General features: G+C 38.8%; 2 protein-coding genes across 5 annotated transcripts in view; one reads left to right on the top strand and one right to left on the bottom strand.

Moving 5' to 3' along the window:
• Positions 1-524: 524 nt before the first annotated feature.
• On the top strand, positions 525-16939 carry psme3ip1 (proteasome activator subunit 3 interacting protein 1). 4 transcript variants are annotated; one of them, XM_053623000.1, is made up of 10 exons: positions 526-569; positions 6884-6939; positions 7038-7159; positions 10433-10531; positions 10975-11097; positions 14505-14640; positions 14994-15085; positions 15595-15684; positions 16044-16199; positions 16570-16939. In XM_053623000.1, exons 3-10 carry the CDS (start codon positions 7045-7047, stop codon positions 16572-16574), a joined length of 816 nt encoding a protein of 271 aa, XP_053478975.1. In that variant the 5' UTR covers positions 526-569; positions 6884-6939; positions 7038-7044; the 3' UTR covers positions 16575-16939. The 4 variants fall into 4 exon arrangements, with proteins under 4 accessions (XP_053478973.1, XP_053478975.1, XP_053478976.1 ...); XM_053622998.1 differs by having other exon boundaries at positions 525-569; positions 16044-16939; XM_053623002.1 differs by lacking the exon at positions 526-569 and adding an exon at positions 6451-6537 and having other exon boundaries at positions 16044-16939.
• The window catches only part of cpne2 (copine II), a 42607-nt gene continuing 39813 nt past the window's right edge, over positions 16804-19597 (bottom strand). The window contains exons 15-16 of the mRNA XM_053622997.1: positions 18422-18658; positions 16804-17832 (exon numbers count right to left, since the gene is read on the bottom strand). Of these exons, the coding sequence (XP_053478972.1) occupies positions 17725-17832; positions 18422-18658 (345 nt within the window). The 3' untranslated portion in view covers positions 16804-17724. The remainder of the gene's footprint in view (positions 17833-18421; positions 18659-19597) is intronic.

Genomic DNA, 19597 nt, shown 5'->3' with positions numbered 1-19597 from the left:
GCCATTCCCTTCAAATGCTGTTGAGCTTTATATTATGGTATATTTTGTGTATGAGTCCATACGCTATAAAACATCACAATATTTAGATATGATTTGACAGTTTATTTTATTAACTATCAAAAATCTAAAAGGTGTGCGTTATAGCTGCCACCTAGTTGAACACTTTACAGTTGGTTGTATGACTGTAAGTCATTCCTTTCATATGCTATTGAAGTTAGAATCATGTATACCACTGTTGTATGTAACTTTAGAGACTGTCCCTTAATTTCCGCATATCTGCGAATATTGAACGTCCAACGTCAAACCAACTTTATGCCAGTGCTGTAGTTTCCTGCTAGAGGCGTTTTCTTTATAGTCACATTAATAAAGTAGACAAAATACCTGCCATAAATGGGCACTACTGCAGGACACTTTGATAAAGTAGGACAGATCGTGAGAACACCGGAACTACGATCCATTTCAGATTAAAACTACATTTCCCATGACTCACAGTTCTCCCCTTCATAGGAACTGCATTTGTTGAGCAGTGGTGTTACACGGACACATTTACAGTGACACAATAGCGGCTGGTAAATATCTACATTTTCTCTCTATTCCTGTCCTTCCGTAAATAATGCGAATGTATTTCTGAAACGTATGCAACAACTTTTGAAGTAGTTTAGCTAATATAATTCAGTTCAGGAATTAATCTGTTTACGTGCTGTGTTTTTAAATCTGCAGCTCTTAGCAAAGCAACGTTAGCTAGCGTACATGCATGTGATTGACTATTAATAGAATTGGACTAAACCGATATAAGCTGCTCTTTCTCATCGAAATGTGATGTAATATGATGTAGTTCATGTTTTTACACTGAAGCTTGGTTGTGCTCTTGAATTTAGACTTACTTGACCTCCACTTCTTTCTCACTAGCTCAATGAGGATTCATTTACATAACATTACCTCAATGCACTTGCTATTTTGGAAGTGTTGTTGACTTCATTTGGTCAGTTAGGATTTTATTAATTAACTGTATAAGTTGTACTGAGTCTTACTGAGTGTTATTGCACCAAACTAGCATAATGTTTAACCCATGAAGTCAGTTACTGAATAATAGATTGCCTCTGAGGCCCATTTGATCCCTTGGCATTTTTGGGTTATTCATACCTCAGTGAGCTTAAATTATAATTAGGACCTATAATTAGCTGTGCATTATAGATACAGTGGGGGGAAAAAAATAAGTACACAGCTTGAAAATTGTTGGCTTTTTTGACATATTTTGACACACCAACATTTGATGGATAAATTAAGTTGATATACTTGAACAAAACCACAAGGAAATGAGCTTTTTCAATCATTTATTCAACAGAAATATAAATAAGTGTGATATTCTTCTGTGGAAAAAGTACGTGCACCCTTGACCTCAGAAGCTATTATTGCCCCCTTTAGCAGAAATAACTTCTTGTAGACGTTTTGCATAATTGTCCACCAGGCTTGCTTGACCACACTTCCATGCAGTATTCTTTCAGTTGTAAGATATTTGAGGGTTTTCTTGCATGTACTGCCCGTTTCAACCCCCCCCCCCCCCACAATATGAGATTCAAATCCAGGCTTTGACTAGGCCATTCCATAACCCTCCATTTCTTCTTTTTGAGCCATTCCTTGGTTGGATTTGCTAGTGTGCTTAGGATCATTATCCTGTTGAAAGCTCCACTTTCTGTTCAACTTCAACTTTTGGACAGATGGCCTCAGGTTATCTTCAAGCACTCTTTGATATGATGCAGAATTCAAAGTTGAATCAATGAATGCAAGCTGTCCAGTTCCTGAGGCAGTGAAGCAACCCTAAACCATAACATTTCCACCACCATGTTTCATAGTTGGTTTGAGGTGCTTCTCCTGAAAAGCTGTCTTTGGTCTGCGACAAACATGTCTGCTGTTACTGTGTCCAAACAACTTTTATTCCAGAATACATTATTCTAAAAGGCCTGGTCTTTGCCTATATGCTCATTGGCAAACTGTAGTCTTGCAAAGGCTTTTTTCTAGCACGCTGCCCATGCAGGTCAAATTTGTGCAATCTCTTTCTGATTGTAGAAGCATGCACTTTGACACCAACAGTTGCAAGACTTACTAGCAGATCCTGTGATGAAATTTTGGGGTTCTTGGAGACTTCTTTTTGCATCAGATGGTCTGCTCTTGGGATGAATTTGCTGGGACTGCCAGTCCTGGACAAATTGGCAGTTGTTTGTAATCTGCGCCATTTGTAGATGATTTTCCTTACAGTGGAATGATGCATTTCAAATAACTTGGAGATCTTTTTAAATCTCTTGCCAAACTCATAGACATCTACAACCTTTTTTCTGAAGACCTTACAGAACTTTAGCTCTTGGTGTGATGACACCACACACCTCAATAACGAAGGGAAAAGCAGACACTAGATATGAGAGGGGTTTAAATAAGACCGGTTCCACCTGCACTCCCTAAGCAGGTTCTAATCACTGGCACCCAGTCTTCAACACCTGACTGTAATTTTATGGATTTGAAGGTGTGATAAATGTAGGGGTGTACTTATGTTTTCCACGTGACTGATCTATTTTTTGTTCATTTAAATTTTGAAAATGACTACAATATGTCAATTTTGTATCAACTTTATTAATAGGTACTGTTTCAAAGAGGATCAAATGTTTGCTTGTCCAAATATGGAAGAAGAAGAAACCACAACCCCACCCCCCAAAAAAACAAAAAAAACAAAACAGTTTCCATGGGTAGGCCTGTCACGATTACTACTTACTGTTGGGTGATGTATTGTCTCAGAAATAATTGCAATAAACAATATTATTGTCATTTTATGCCACTGATTATATAATGATAATATAAAAACATTATAATGTAAGTACGCCCTTTCATAGAACAAAGAAACTTTCATTCTTAAGAATATTTAGACATTGGAATGTTAAATTAATATCTTAAATAAATAAAGCATAAAAAATAATAAATAAATCTTTGTTAACAAAGGGGTCATATTTGACCTTGACCACATATCTGTAGTGGCAGTGTAAAAGGAGAAAAGTCTTTTATTTCTTTCAGAATATGGTCTTTCACTTTGTTGTACGAGCCTGGAATGGCAGAAACGGTCACGTTTTCTTTGGCAATTCGTATTGCCCGTCTCTGAGCGTGTGCCATTTCGTGCTGTCACGATTATATTTGCGTTGTCGGGCAAACGCATCCATAATAGCGGTCTGGAAGACTGCGGGTTGTGTGCCCACCTCAAAAAACTGGGTGGGATTGTTATGTTTTAGATGAGATTTTAGATTATCTGTGTTGCCTTTTTTCATTGCCATTAGGGATGGGTGATATTGTTTGCGATATACTGGTAAAAATTCTCCCCACTATAAGAATTAGTCTTCCTGCGATAATAACGATAAAGCCTAGTTGATGAAGTATTTCTGTGTGCGATGGTGTGTGACCCGTTCGCAGCTCACGTGCAGAGCGAAAACAAGTATGCGGAAGGTGGATGTGAAGCTGAGGAGGAGTTTATCACTAAACGAGGAGCTACTGTACCTCTGCAATCTGGAACTGGTTTCAGTTTAATTTTTAGATCAATGTTTGTGTTTCTGAAGTGTTCAAGATCACAGCTATCACTTGTAGCCAAAAACAGTGGTGAACGGTACTATATTGATATTGTCACTGATATCGTTATCGCAGTAAATACCAGAAAATATCATGATATAGTTTTAAGTCCATATCACCCATCCCTAGTTGCCACTGTTTTTAAACAAAGTCGACATACCGGCTCATTCACGTTAATTGTCTATCCTATCTCATTCGGCTTAAAGCCAAAATGTTCCCACACAGGAGCTGTGGATTGCGGCTTTGAAACCAAGTCCATTTGGACTTATTCTTGCAAACTGGCTGTAGTCATCAGGAAAACGCTAAATAACGCCTCGAATAATGCCTTCTCTTCACCTGTTGCTGTTTGTTCTGTGTGGAGGAGCTGCCTGAGTCCCACCTCCGCCACCAATACAGTGAGATGACAGAGGCAGCGCGATCGGCTAAAATGTTGGTGACCTTAATTTTTATGTAAATACAATGGCCGATATATCGCATCACCAAAAATTATTGAGGTCATGTGCATAGACCGTGCGATAAGTCGATATAGAAATGATTGCGACAAGCCTATCCATGGGGTGTACTTATTTTTTCACAGGGCTGTACATGTAGATATATACCTCAGCACTTTTTAATGGAAACTTATTATAGTTCTAAGACTAATAATAAAAGGATCAGGGAAATAAAAGTTTATTATTTGAAAAAACAAAACAAAGATGTGTAATTGTTTACATGGTGAAGCTTTGTTTAGGAGACATTTATCATTTACGGAACGAGTCTTGGGTATCCGATTTATTTTTTGCCATAGGAGAATCTTCAGGACAGAGTTCTTTGTGCCTTTTGCTTTCTCGCTAATATGACAAGCTGCGCTTTTTTATTCACTTGAAGATAAAGGAAAAAGAGTCGGATATGGGCTGTTTAATGTAATTAATAACAGTAACTAACTTCTTTTGCGGATGTTACACAGCATTAAATATAACTATAAATGATTATATATACATGTAAAAAAAATTAAACATTGTAATCACTGACAAATTGTAGCGGTATGAGAAAAATAAGACATTTGGATATTTTCAAATAATCAACTTCATTGTGGTAATGGTGTGTGTGTGTGTGTGTATATATATGTGTGTGTATATATATATATCATGTCAGAAATTTTTCCACCCTCAATGTGAAATTACAACGTATAAAAAGTAAGTGAAAAACAATCAAACATTTTAGCGAAAAATAAAAATGTTGTGGCTGTGTTCAAAATTAACTAATCACATTCAATCTCATGTTCAAAAGTAATTATCATACAGCTGTTATCAATGTAATTGAAATTCTGATTAACCCCAAATAAAGACCAGCTGTTTCTGTAGGATTTTCTTAACATCCTCTTGGTTTCATCTGACTGTTGAAACCATGGTCCACAAAGAGCTTCTAAAGCATGTACCGTATCCAAACCGCTCAGTTGTTGAAAGGTATTGATTCAATTCAATTCAATTCAATTTTATTTGTATAGCGCTTTTTACAATAGACATTGTCTCAAAGCAGCTTTACAGAAATATCAACATGGTATACAGATATTAAAGGTGCGAATTTATCCCAACTGAGCAAGCCACTGAGTGGCGACGGTGGCAAGGAAAAACTCCCTAAGATGTTTTAAGAGGAAGAAACCTTGAGAGGAACCCGACTCAGAAGGGAACCCATCCTCATCTGGGTAACAACAGATAGTGTGAAAAAGTTCATTATGGATTTATATGAAGTCTGTATGGCCTTAGGAGCAGCCGTAGTCCCAGCAGTCTGGAATTAAAGAAGATTTGAGCTCCATCCTGATCAGGAGAGGGGTGCAAAAAATGTCCAAATCATTAGATGTACCATGGAACACTGTAAAGGCCATCATCAACAAGTGGAGAAAATGGATCACCACGGTGACATTACCAAGATCAGGACGTCCCTCCAAAATTTACAAAAGGACAAGACAAAAACTTACCAGGGAGGCTGCTAAGAGACCAACGGCAACATTAAAGGAGCTGCAGGAATGTCTGACAAGTACTGATTACTCTCTGCATGTGACAACAATCTCTCATATTCTTCACATGTCTGGGCTATGGGGTAGGGTGGTTAGACGGAAGCTCTTCCTCACAAAAAAAAAAAAACATCCAAGCCCAACTAAATCACCCCAAACCATGTGGAAAAATGTGTTATGGTCTGAAGAGACCAATTTTAACAGGTATAATAATTCCAAAAGGTATGTTTGGTGCAAAACAAAAGCACATCACCAAAGGATCACCATACCCACAATGAAGCATGGTCATGAAGCAGCATCATGCTTTAGGGCTGCTTTTCGTCAGTCAGAGCTGTGGGTTTTATCAAGGTGGAGGAAATCATGAATAGCTGCAAATACCAGTCAATTTTAGTGCAAAACATTCAGGTGTCTGCTAGTAAGCTGAAGATGAAAAGGAATTTCACCTTTTAGCATGACAGTGACCCAAAGCATACATCCAAATACAAAGGAATGGCTTAACCAAAAGAAGGTCAGTGTTTCTGAATGAGCCCAGACCTGAATCCAACTAAAAATCTGTGAGGTGACCTGAACCGGGCTGTGCACAGGAGATGCACTCACAATTTGACAGATCTAGAATGTTTTTGCAAGAAAGAGTGGGAAAATATAGTCAAGACGTACCATGCTGATACTCTTACCCAAAAAGACTGAGTGGTGTAATAAAATCAAAAGGTGCTTCAACAAATTATTTAATTTAGGGGTGTGCACACTTGCGCAACCAGGTGTTTTTCCCCAAAAAAGTTTCTGATTGTTTTTCCTATATCGGCAAGCCTGGTTGTGTTTTATTCCTTAAATGTTCTCTGTAACTTTCTTTTCAGGCAGTCAGCTCTAATATTATTGTTATCTGGAAAGTAGTGAAATCAGCCACAAGAGGGAACTGTACCTTCGGTTTTCTCTGTTCCAGTGTAAGCTGGCTTTCTGCAAACTCGGATTACTGAAAGAAAAGCAAAAGAATTAAATGCAGTGCTGTAACATTTTACCAAAAAAAAAGACTAGTTCTGTAATAACTACAGTATAGATTGTTTATCCTGGTCAGGTTTGCATCACTCCATTCAACATAAGAGTTAATAACCAGATTTAGGTGTGTTATCAGTGTGCGCTGGGCTCTGCTACTGATGTGCAGCTCTAACCATGATGAGCAATACCATTGCTATTAATATGAACAAACCAGGCCCTTGATCTGATTTATGATAATGATATTAGCAAAAGTTTCTGTTATCAGTGTGTTCTGAGCCTTTGTGTCTTTTTCAGCGCCGATGCACAGAATCTGTTATTGATGATTTCTTGATAAAGCTGATCACATTGAGGTATATTTTCGAACTTGGATTGTTTTGACTAGACCAAATGATCTCAAAGTTGGAATTATTCATTTTTACTAAATATGAAGTTTTTTGTTTTTTTAAAGCACTGCCATGGCGGATGGTGTGGACCTGAGCCGCAAGTTTGTATCAGAATCAGAGTTGGAGGAGAAGAGAAAAAAACGGCAGGAGGAATGGGAGAAAGTTCGCAAACCTGATGATCCTGAAGGTAAGTAAAGTAAATACGCTTTTGAAATTGAGGTTGGGTTAATGAGAATGTGATAGTGGCACTGTGCTGACCAATACAGTTGATGTATATGAGGGTGTTTTCACACATGACCCAAATACTCAAGTCCACACCCTTATTTGGGGGCGGGGCTCCTTCCTTCGGCGTTCCTTCCGAACTGTAGATGGATTGCGCAATTCCATACATCACGTCTATGTATGCAGGTTTGCAAAATGATAGATTTATCTGTTTGCTGTTTTAAAAAAATTAAATAAATTCCTTTGGTACCAGCACTCAAGCAGTGAAGATGAGTGCTTTTTGGACGCATGGCATATCCTCATGCAGGAATACCTGCGCACGAGGAGCTGTTCTTGTATAAGTAGCTTTTTAGCCATGTAGGTTGGTATGATGCGTACATTTCTCATGATGCTCTCAGGGCAAGCACTAATTACTGTGCTCTAGTATTTTCAAAGTCTGATTTTATACGTCAACAAGATGTTCCATCGCTACTGATATTAACAACCCTTTCCTCGCAATCACGAAATTTGAAACAGGAAGCAACGTGACAATTTTAACAAATTATGTTTTGAAATTGGAAATTCTAAGCAAAAAGGGGGTCTACTTTGAAGATGCTAAAATACAATATTTTTTTAATTTATTTTGGATTTTTTTTTTATCACAACATAAAGAATGAGTGTGTCTAAACTCTTGACCGGATATGTATGCATGTATAAGTATACAATAAATACATAAGTAAATAAGTACACCCCATGGAAATTGTTAGCTTTTCTGACATATTTGGACAAGCAAATATTTTATCATCTTTGAAACAGTGCCTATTAATAAAGGTAATATACTTGAAGAAAACCACAAGGAAAAATAGTTTATTCAATCATTTATTCAACAGAAATATCAATAGATGTGATATTCTTCTGTGGAAAAGTAAGTACACCCTTGACCTCCGAAGCTAGTATTGCCTCCTTTAGCAGAAATAACTTCTTGTAGGGGTTTTGCATGATTGTCCACCAGTCTCTGACATTGGCTTGCTGGAATTTTTGACCACTCTTCCATGCAATATTCTTTCAGTTGCAAGAGGGTTTTCTTTCATGTACTGCCCATTTCAAATCCCCCCACAACATTTCAATGGAACTCAAATCCAGGCTTTGACTAGACTATTCCATAACCCTCCATTTCTTCTTTTTGAGCCATTCCTTGGTTGGATTTGCTAGTGTGCTTAGGATCATTATCCCGTTGAAAGGTCCACTTTCAGTTCAACTTCAACCTTTAGACAGATGGACTCGCATTATCTTCAAGGACTCTTTGATATGATTCAGAATTCAAAGTTGAATCAATGAATGCAAGCTGTCCAATCCCCGAGAAAGCGAAGCAATCTGAAACCATAACATTTCCATCACCGTGCTTCACAGTTTGTATGAAATGCTTGTCCTGAAAAGCTATCTTTGGTCTGCAACAAACAGTCTGTTACTGTGTCCAAACAACCCTATTTTTGATTAATCTGTCCAGAGCACATTATTCCAAAAGGCCTGGTCTTTGCCTGTATGCTTATTGGCAAACTGTAGTCTTGTAAAGGATTTTTCCTGGAAAGCCTCTAATGCAGGTCAAATTTGTGCAGTCTCTTTCTGATTGTAAATCCATGTACTTTGACCAACAGTTGCAAGACTTACTAGCAGATCCTGTGATGAAATTTTGGGGTTCTTGAAGATTTGAAGGTGTGATGAAATGTTGGGGTGTACTTATTTTTTCCATGTGACAGATCTGTTTTTTGTTCATTTAAATTGTGAAAATTACTACAAAATGTCAGTTTTATGTGTCATTTGATAGTGTATCACCTTTATTAATAGGCATGGTTTCAAAGAGGATCAAATGTTTCAAACTCTTGTCCAAATATGTCAAAACAGCCAACAATTTCTCTGGGATGTACTTATTTTTTTTTTTACAAGACTGTGTGTATTTTATATATAGATATAAATTCTATCTAGATAGATATATTAGGGCTGCAACAACTAATCGATAAAATAATTAACAACAAATTTGATTATGGATTAGTTGGGTCTGTGACGTCGCTTCACAATGGTGAAAAACCGCATTTCTATGAATAAAACACATCTGAGAAACAGTGGAGGTCACAGAGTGAGCTGCTGCAGGAAAAGTGCACGATCCAGGTTGTCCAAAACATGAGAATGTTTTATATTAAGCGCTTCAAACAAACTCGTAAGTGTATTAACGTGGCTTGTTGTGTCAGATGCTGCGACAGATGTGTGTGCTGTTTAATGTGTTCCAGACATGTTTTCTTCAGCGCAGAAATGACATTTTTACCTTTATATCCTTATCTGTAAATGTTCAAAATGTATCTGTAAATTCACACCAGTATTTCCATTTTACCTAAAGACTCGTCCTGACGGTGAGTCTCCATTAAACTTCACTGAATGAGCACGAGTCCACGCATGCGCGTCAGTCAAACACTCAAATCCTTTTAAACAGATTAATTGATTATCGAAATAACCGTTAGTTGCAGGCCTAATATGTTTCTCTGTGTAAATACAAACATGCATACATACATACATACATACATACAGGGTGTCCCAATAGTGTCCATACATAGAAGACTATGTTTGCCCGCACCACATCGATTGTGTCTTCGTTAGTGGATATTTGTGGACGTCCACTTCTCGGTTGGTCTGCAACACTTCCAGTATTTTTGAATTTGTTAATAAGTTTGGCAACTGTGTGTGTGTGTGATGTGCTTGCCATGTTTCCTGATAAAGTCAATCGCAACCTTGCGACAGCTTCCTGATCCAGCCTTGAGAATGATTTCAATACGTTCTTCTTTTGTCAAAGGCATTCTTAAAGTCTGAAAAATGTGTATATATAATGTATACTAAGTATGAAAAATTTTGGAAGACATTAAGCTTAAAAGTGTTCATTTCTCCTATGTATGAAGAGTTTTGGGACAGCATTTACAATATTATAATTTTTATATTACTATTTACTATCATCTCTGTGAATGATGAATGAAAGACTTTTTCTGGTGTGTTTCAGCCCCGTTCCTTAGTACATGCAACTTAGGCATTTTTTCAGCTTATATTTAAATCACCCAAATCGATTTAAAATAAAATTCACAAAGGAAACCTGAATTACAACATTAAAATGTGACTTGGTGGCATGAGTTTTTCTCAATTGCATCTTTGTGTGTGTGTGTGTGTGTGTGTGTGTGTGTGTGTGTGTGTGTGTGTGTTTATTTGCACATTCCTGAAGAGGTCCCTGAGGAGGAGTATGACCCTCGATCCCTGTTCGAGAAGCTACAAGAACAGAAGGACAAGAAGCAGGAGGAATATGAGGAACAATTCAAATTCAGTAAGACCTCAGTCCACTCTCATGTTTTCACCACGCTGTGATCCATGTCTCTCAAAATCATCTGTAGATCCATATCTGTACCCATTTAGGGTCAAAGCTCTTGTGTACGTGTGCTTGTGATGATAGATGTTCATGAGGCATTCTTGCGGGCACTGACAGGAGATGGGCATGCTCTCGGCAGCTCTGTTACTTCTCTGTATCCCTGGAGACGGACCCGTCCTCAGTCTCCCTGGCGACCGACGGCTTCTTCCCTTGCTCTCAACGCTGAGTTAATTTAAGGGCAGATTGCTTGATCCATGTAATAACCGCACAAGGCATCCATCGTTTGTTTTAAAAAGGCCATGCTTGCGAGGATCAAGCGGTAGTTTGAAAGCGGTTTCTGACACTTAAGAGTATAATTTGTGCGTCTCAGGAGACCCAATTGTGCTGATTTCCCTCCACAGAGAACATGGTAAAAGGCTTGGATGAGGACGAGGCCCACTTTCTGGACGAAGTGTCACGGCAGCAGTGTCTTGTAGAGAAGCAGAGGAGAGACGAGGAGAAACAGGAGCTTCAGGAATATAGGATATCCTTTCACTTTGTTGCACACACACACTCCGTTATGCAACTTTTGAAGGACTGCTAGAGTTCCGAGTCTGCTTGCTTCCTACTTTGTTAAACTGATGGTAGAGGCAGCTGTCAAAACACAGCAGCTGTCAGGACATGAGAAGACCTCTAGCACCTTGTTAGTGCACCTACTGTTAAACCACACAAGCGAAAACACTAAAGCTGGTTTCAAAAGAAATGAGAAGGAAGTTGGCAAACAACTGGATAATTGTGTTCAGGGAAAACTTGTTTTAATTAGGTCCTAGCAGTTTCAGTCTTAATATTGCACTGAAGGCTGTTTACATTCATAACCCAGAGAACCTGTAACGCAGTTTAAATAGAAAGCATAAAATATCCTAATTAAATAAAATGGTGCGCTTAGTAACCGCAACACAACACTAGCGGAGTCTAATTTTTGCCTGTTTTTATACCTCTGCTATTAAATTATGCCAGATAGGAATGGCCCTGGTTCGCGGGAAAGTGCCGTAGTCTATGCTATTTAATAATTCAGGGTGGGATTTGACCCCGCAGCTCTGGCTGTATTAAAGACTTGATGTGGAAGTATTTACCAGCCGTGCTTTCCTGTGCTGTGGAAACAAAACAGCAGTGTCCTTTTAACAGGGTGTTAACTGGCACACCGCCGATTTATTCAAAGCTTCCTGCACTACAAACCCAGGATCTAGCGGGTCTTATAGTATGTAGATTTTTTTTGGTTTGTTTTTTTAATGAAACAAGGAGTACAATTGTTCATTCTTTCCTACTGCCAGTCAGATATATGTGTGCAGCGCAGGTTTGAGGACGTGTTGTCGTGGCAACTGAGCCGTTCGCCAGCCTTGCGGCACTGATGATGTGTAATTGCACAGCGGAGAGTTGTGAACTTCTGTTCCTCGGTGTAATATAACAATATGGCCTATTTAACCATCTTAGCCTCCAGGGGTAGCAGTTTTTCTTAGCCACATTTTGAGGGCATTTTTTTGAGAAGTCAGTCAGAAGGGATGTGGATATGATTTTTATGGTAGTTAAAAAAAAAAAAAAAAAAAAAAAAAAAGAGTGGTCTACTTTGTCAGCTTTTTTTTTCTATTATGTGTCTGTGGTGTAGAGTGGCATTTAACTGAAATGACATTTAGATAGGATTAGTCTTGCGTTATCGGATATTAGGGATTTAAAGCATCAACAGCAGGCATATTGACCAAAAAAAAAGCAATGCTATGTTTTCAAATACAGTTTTAACCTAAATATATTTTTCAAACACACCGGAAAATGTAATCCTGGATGTAAGACTTTGAAATTGATAGAACTATTGTAAGCCACTTGTGGAGCATTTCATAACAGTTTGTGCTGCGTTCTCTTAATTTGCCTTGTGGCTGTGAGTGCACACGTTCCGAGACAACACAGAGACGCGTCCAAAACCGTACAGTAGTATGCGGTTTGAGACCTGATGCATGTTTGTTTGTTTGTTTGTAGTCTTGCTAAACGTATCATAACTAAAGCAAGGAATACAAAATAAAAAAGTGGCTAATTCCATTCCGTTTACATGGCTGTATGTAGGCGTATTATAATAAAATAGTAGGTCTGGAAAGCTGTTAGACCCAGCAGCTGTGTTTGTGTTGATAAGGGCATGTCCACACACTGTAGAGGTTGTTATTATCAAAGTCCAAATGCAGTGTTACATATTGTTAGTGAAATGCACAGACATCCTAGCTGGCTGAATGTCCATTCCTTGTCTGGGTTAGGTAGCTAAGCAGTTTTTCTCTGACATTGAGAAAACATTTTGCGCATTGACTTTATTTGTTCTTTCCAGTGTTTTTCCAGTGTCATCATCTGAGGCTGATACTACTGGAAAACGTATACAGTGCTGTGAAAAAAGTATTGATTTCTTCTGTTTTTGTGTATCTCTCATACTAAATAGGTTTAGATCTTCAAACGAAATACAACATAAAGCAAAGGCAACCTGAGTAAACACACAATACAGTTTTTATTTATTTATTTATTTTTATTAAAGCAAAAACAAAAAGTGTTATCCAACACCTATCACCCATGTGAAAAAACTAATTGCCTCCTTAAACTTAAAATCTGTTTGTGCCACCTTTAGCAGCAATAAGTGCAACCAAACTCTTCTGATAACTGGAGATCAGTCTTTCACTTACTTCTAGCACTAGGACTTACTCCTATGCTTTGGATCATTGTTTTGCTGCATAATCCAGTTGCACTTGAGTTTCAACTTACAGATTGAAGACTGGACATTCTCTTTAGGATTTTCTGGTAGAGAGCAGAATTCATGTTTCCCTCAATTATTGCAAGTTGCCCAGTCCCTGAAGCAGCAAAGCATCCCCAGACCATCACACTTCCACCACCATGCTTGACCGTAGGTATGATGTTCTTTTTGTGGAATTCTGTGTTTGGTTTATGCCAGATGTAAAGGGACCCCATCTTCCAAACAGTTCCACTTTTGACTCATCAGTCCACTGAACAGTCTCCCAAAAGGTTTGAGGATCATCAAGGTGTGTTTTGGCAAAATTCAGATGAGCCTTAATATTATTCTTTTCACCTTGCCACTCTTCCATGGATGCCATTTTTGCCCAGTGTCTTTCTGATAGTGGAGTGATAAACTTTATTGATGCAAGAGAGGCCTGTAGGTCTTTTGATGTTGTCCTTGGGTCTTGTGACTTGCTGGATGAGTAGTTACTGTGCTCTTGGAGGTATTTTGGAAAGTCGGCCACTTCTGGGGAAAGTTCACTACTGTACCAAGTTTTTTCTATTTGGAGATAATGCCTCTCACTGTGGTCCTTTGAAGTCCCAGAGCCTTTGAAATAGCGTATTGAAATGACGTATTTCAATCACCTTATTCCTCATCATTTCTGGAATTTCTTTCAGCTTTGGCATAGTGTGTTACCGGGTAAGACTTTTTAACCAACTTCATGCTGCTGAAAAAGTTCTATTAAAGTGTTGATTTGATTGAACAGGGTTGTACAGATGTACACAAAAACAAAAGAAATCAGGTGATTTTTCACGGCACTATAAGTGTAAAAATTCCCCATGGCAGTTTACTGAATATAAGAATGTATAGAGCAGTTCATCCTTTGCTTTTTTTTGTATTTTATTTACAGTAACCGTAGCCAGAATGCCATACATGTCTAGACATGACTCATTTTAAAGGTTCTTGAAAATATCCAATGATTCTGTGGTTATTTGATAAGCTACAAGTATGGGTGTGTATATATGTATGTATATATATATATATATATATATATATATATATATATATATATATATATATATATATATATATATATATATATATAATATAAAATAATATAATGTGATAGCCACCTCTTTGAAAACTGGTCCAGGGTGCACCTGTTGCTCTGCTTAACTCCCAAGTCTCACAGTGCTTTGAAGAAACTGGTGTCCAGTGAGAGTCAAAAGAAGGAGCCAGAGAAAAAGGCTGCACCCAAACCACCAGAGCAGAAGACCAGCCATCTGTCTCAGGCGCACCTACTGGCTGGTGCTGTCAAGCGCCGCAGGTGAGGAGGAGGGATTTTTGGGAACTGGTAGCAGAAGCGAGAAATAACTACATTCCTTACTAACTTTGCAGCACTCTTTTTGTCATATTGTCAGAGCTTATCTGAAATAACTTGTCAACATTCTTATATAGGCCTGCTATCATTAAATATCGGAACAAAGAAGAAAATTGCATCTCTCTCCCATGAAAGCCACTTAACTTTTCTTAGGCCCTAATTAATTTTGTTCTGATTTCCCTGACTCACACTGACTGCTTTACATTCTGAGATTCTTTGCTGGAGCGTCACAGAACTGAATGGGAAATTGAAATGGGGATTAAGCAGCTCTTTCACTGGTGTTTTGTGTCTGCCTGCAGTTCCTCTCAGTCGTCAGAGAGCAGTAAGAAGCAGAAGGTGGAGGAGACAATCACAGCAGCAGCAGAAACAACCGGAAACGGCAGTCAGACAGGTGGGCAGAGGACCGGACACTTTGGGGCTTAATGACTACAATGCGAACACACTTTCTCATACTTCCTATTAAAAATAATACATACACTCACCGTCCACTTTATTAGGAACACTTGTACATCTGCAGTTATCTAATCAGCCAGTCATGTGGCAACTGTACAATGCAACAAAAAAAAATCAGGCAGATACAGTACAGGTCAAGAGCTTCAGTTATTGTTCATATCAAACTGGGGAAAAATGTGATCTCGGTGATTTTAATCGTGGCATAGTTGTTAGTGCCAGATGGGCTGGTTTGAGTATTTCAGAAACTGTTGATCTCCTGGGGTTTTGGGACTAGTAAAGACTACTCATTTTCAGTGTTTTAAGATTTTACATTGTAGTTTTAGTCACCTAACACAACAGTTTTTTCTGTTCAAAATGTTTAGACATTTTGTCTAAATAGTGGCTTGTTGATTCTAGAAAAAAAGGGTGTACTTTCTTCACATTCTTAACCTTTATTTCTTTTCTAAGCCAGTAAAAGGGATCAAGTATTACGTCTTAGTAATTACTTGCACCAGGTACCTGAAATCTACAATGCTGTGTCATGTAAGACCTTAAGTAGTGAGTATGTGCCTTAAATAGCAGTCTATCTGGGATTTAACTGTGGTATGGAGAGGCTAATTAAAATATCCATTCTTTTACCAAAAAAAACCCAAAACAAAACAAGAAAACAAACCCTGAGATGAAATAATACTGCCTCAGTATGATTTTTTTCTTTACTCAGTTTTACTGCTGTTCTGTCTGAGGCAGAATGCATTTGCTATAATTATAGTAGCACAGACTATAATAATACTAACTAAATGTTTTAAGTAAGTGAAATTCAAATAGAATTTTTATACTGTCCTGTTAGATTTTTAGAGGTATTGCGTAGGCACAATATGGTGTGGAGAGTGTTTATTACCTCATATGTCTGTATTTAGAACAGGAAACAAGGGAGCAGAAACTGTTGCCCAGGGCAGGAGCGACACAAGGGGGCATGCTCCACCGGCCCTCTGCAGCCATGTGTGTGGGCATCCTGCCAGGGCTCGGGGCCTACTCGGGCAGCAGCGACTCCGAGTCGAGCAGTGACAGCGAAGGTAGCGTGGAAGGAACCACCTTTCCCATAAAGTGCCACAGACTCTTCAGATAGACACACTGATGAGCCACACGGTCATCCAATTTTATTTCTCCTTTATTACCTTTTGGCTCCTCCCTTGTTTTTGCCCTTTTAGCTGGGTGGATCACAGTTACTTGATCTCTTATGAAACTATAAGCTGAGTAATTTGCTGTGTTTTAGTTCTGAAATCTGAAGTTCTGGATGTGCACACTTTTTTAATAGGCTCTTTTTCCTTATCTGGTTTAGTACTAATTAAAGGCTGCTTTAACAATAATTGGCACTGTGGTCACTGATGTGTTGTGCGTTGAAATGACTCCTCCCCCATCATCCCCGTATTACATTCCATACAGTATAATTCCTGCACCTAAACCTGGCGACGACACCCTCCGTGCCTCCGTGGCTTCTACCGTGCTGCTGACCGAGGGGACGACGGCTGACGTCAGTGGGACGAAGAGAAGGCTGCTTTGTTACTTAATCAGATATCTTCAGTACCATCATATGAAAGAAGCAGACTGTTATGGCAGTGCTGGTTGGAAGATGTGGAAAATATGTCTTTCAGAAGGTTGTCCCCCCCCTTTTATCTGTTCTTTTTTTCTTTTTTTTTTTTTTTTTAAATGCTGCGATGCTTAAAATGCTGGATATTTTATGAACTGTTCCTTATAAGGATATAAATGTGTGTGAAAGCTGGATGGGACATTAAAGCCAAAGGGAAAAGAAAAGCTGTTTGTCATGAGTTGTTTTTTTCCATCATGGAGTTAGAGTTTAAAATGAATGTCACTTTAATCAGGTACATAGTAACTAAATGAAATCTCGCTAATTGCAGACGCGTGCTCTGCATACTCCGTTAATCATTCTATAAACACTTTGCAGGTTTAAAAAAAACTCTTTGAGGATGCGCACACATTATCATCTCAGGACACATGGTTCACTGCTAGCAACACTTCAAGTGAAATTTATTGACCTGAGTACTGTAACAAAAAAGACTGACCAAACTGTATAAAAGCAAAAAAAAAACATCACCTTGACCATGGTACTATACAACTGACAAATTACAAAGCACTACAGAAAAGATTACAATTATGAAAGATAATATCATCTCTTAAAACACAAATATACATTCAAAGGTTCTCGGCCCCTTTGTGAATATTTAGGCGGGGTTGCTCATCTCCAGTTCTCAGTGCCTTTTGAATGTGAAGGTTCTCTTTTCCCAACATACCCTGATGGTCATCAGCTGCTCCTGTTTGTCCAAGGACTGGAGTTGTTAACCCCTGCATTAGAGGAGTTAGTGTCTGACACAAACACAAACAACCTTACATTGCATCTTGTTTTAGAACTTGGCATATGTAAAACCAATAAATAAAAACATTTATTTATTAAAAACAATTATTTATAGAAAGGCATGCGCTTTGTCCTTCAGAATGGTCAAGGATTTTTTTTAAATTTTTTTTTTGTAAACATTAAGTAGATTTTGGCAACATGCAGTGTGAACTCCACGCTTCAAACTTTCACTCTGGCATGGTGTTTCTAGGAGACAGGTTCCTCTGTTTGAAATACTGGGTAACCTGTTGAGGCAGCTCGGCCAATACTGATTTGGCTAAAGTTTCCTTCGGAGCCTGTGGGAAACAAAGCAAACACAAACATACAATGCAGTCAGATGATGCCATGGCAGAAATAAGGATTACTCATTAGGGTCCTGAAGCTGCGATCACCTTGTCACTGAGGCAGATGTGCTGATTGGGTAATGAAGTAGTGAACGCGCTCAGTACTTGAAATGAATTTCAATTTGTTGCGAAGGATGCCGCAGGGAGCATTGTGTGCATTGTGTGCTCTCTCGCACTGTTGAGGAAGTCACATGGTCTGCAAAACTACCACTCCCACTCCCACACAAAGCTCTGGAGCTCATCCAGAACACAGAGCCACCACACGCGGCCTCGTAGCGCCCACAGTATTGATTAAATGAGTACGTCAACACCTTGAGGTCAAATTACACGCTGTAATATTGACAACGTGACAACATAACGCAGCAACCTGTAACCTGTCTCAGCAACAATAATGTAGCTCTGTGCATAAAAGCTGCGTGTGAAAAATGTGTCCTTACGTAACAGTACAAAGGATGGAAGAGCTTGTGAAGTAGACGTGGGAGCTTGTGGTTGAGATTAATACAGAGAGAAATTTCACCACAAAAAGAGAATGAGTACTCACATTGCGGAAGTCCCTGAATGGGACAAACTGCACTATGTCCCTGACCGCCTCTTCTCCAGTGTAGGAACGTAATACGCTGCTGTCTCCATCCAGAAACTCCATCGCAGCAAAGTCGGCATTGCCCACTCCAATAATAATGATAGACATGGGCAGTTTGGCAGCTTGTACTATGGCATGGCGCGTCTCGTCCATGTCACTGATCACGCCATCGGTAATAATCAGCAACGTGAAGTATTGCTGTAGTTCACAGAAAGAAGACAGCCATGTGGCATGAGATAAAGGTCAAAATGGTCCACTTATGGCAGCAGACAATAAATAAATAAATGTTATCATAATGTACATAATAAACAATTTAAGTAAAAATAGCTGTAAATGAATATATTAGTACTTATGCGTTTAAAAGAACAATACTCCAAGCAGTCCTGTCTCACAGTCCTAGCCAGTGAAAGGCACCACATAATTCTTCTACATAGTCATGAAGCCAGCCAACTGCATCTTTTCCAACTGCTTCCCATGTTACATCATGAGGAAGCTTAACACACTCAGAGGAAATCTATCCTCATCCGCATACATGAGATCACAGACACCCAACGATTCGCTAGTGTCACTGTGATTGAAAGGCATGAGAGAGAATGTCATCCCTCCCACCCAGAGAGCACCCAAAGAGCACGGGCAAGTTTTTTTGGACTCCCAGCCTCGAATTTATGATCACCGTACGACAGGGTGAACACTTTTCTGTTGCGACACTCAGGAAGTTTAAAGTTTTTTCAAGTTTCAGTGCATAGTTACATAACGATAAAAATATCACATTATAAATAATGTAAATAATGCATGTAAATGTTCAATATAAACCTAATTGTTAAATGTAGGAAATAATTTGTGTAGGAATTTGCAGACCTTTTTAAATACACACACATCATGGCTAAATGTAACAATATACATTTAACATTGCCAATATTAATTATTTACAAACTTACCACCACAACCAAGAAGAAGAAGAAGAACAAGAAGAAGAACGAGAAGAAGAAGAAGAAGAAGAAGAAGAAGAAGAAGAAAGTGTCTTAGTGGTTAGCACATCTGCCTCGCGCCTCTAAAGTGGGGGCTCGATTCCCGTCTCTACTCTGTGCACTCAGAGATGGCATGTTCTCCCCGTGCTTCAGGGGTTTCCTCCCCCAG

This window comes from Ictalurus furcatus, chromosome 4 (assembly GCF_023375685.1).
Source record: "Ictalurus furcatus strain D&B chromosome 4, Billie_1.0, whole genome shotgun sequence".
Classification (NCBI taxonomy): domain Eukaryota; kingdom Metazoa; phylum Chordata; class Actinopteri; order Siluriformes; family Ictaluridae; genus Ictalurus; species Ictalurus furcatus.
This window is presented reverse-complemented; position numbering and strand designations above follow the sequence as displayed.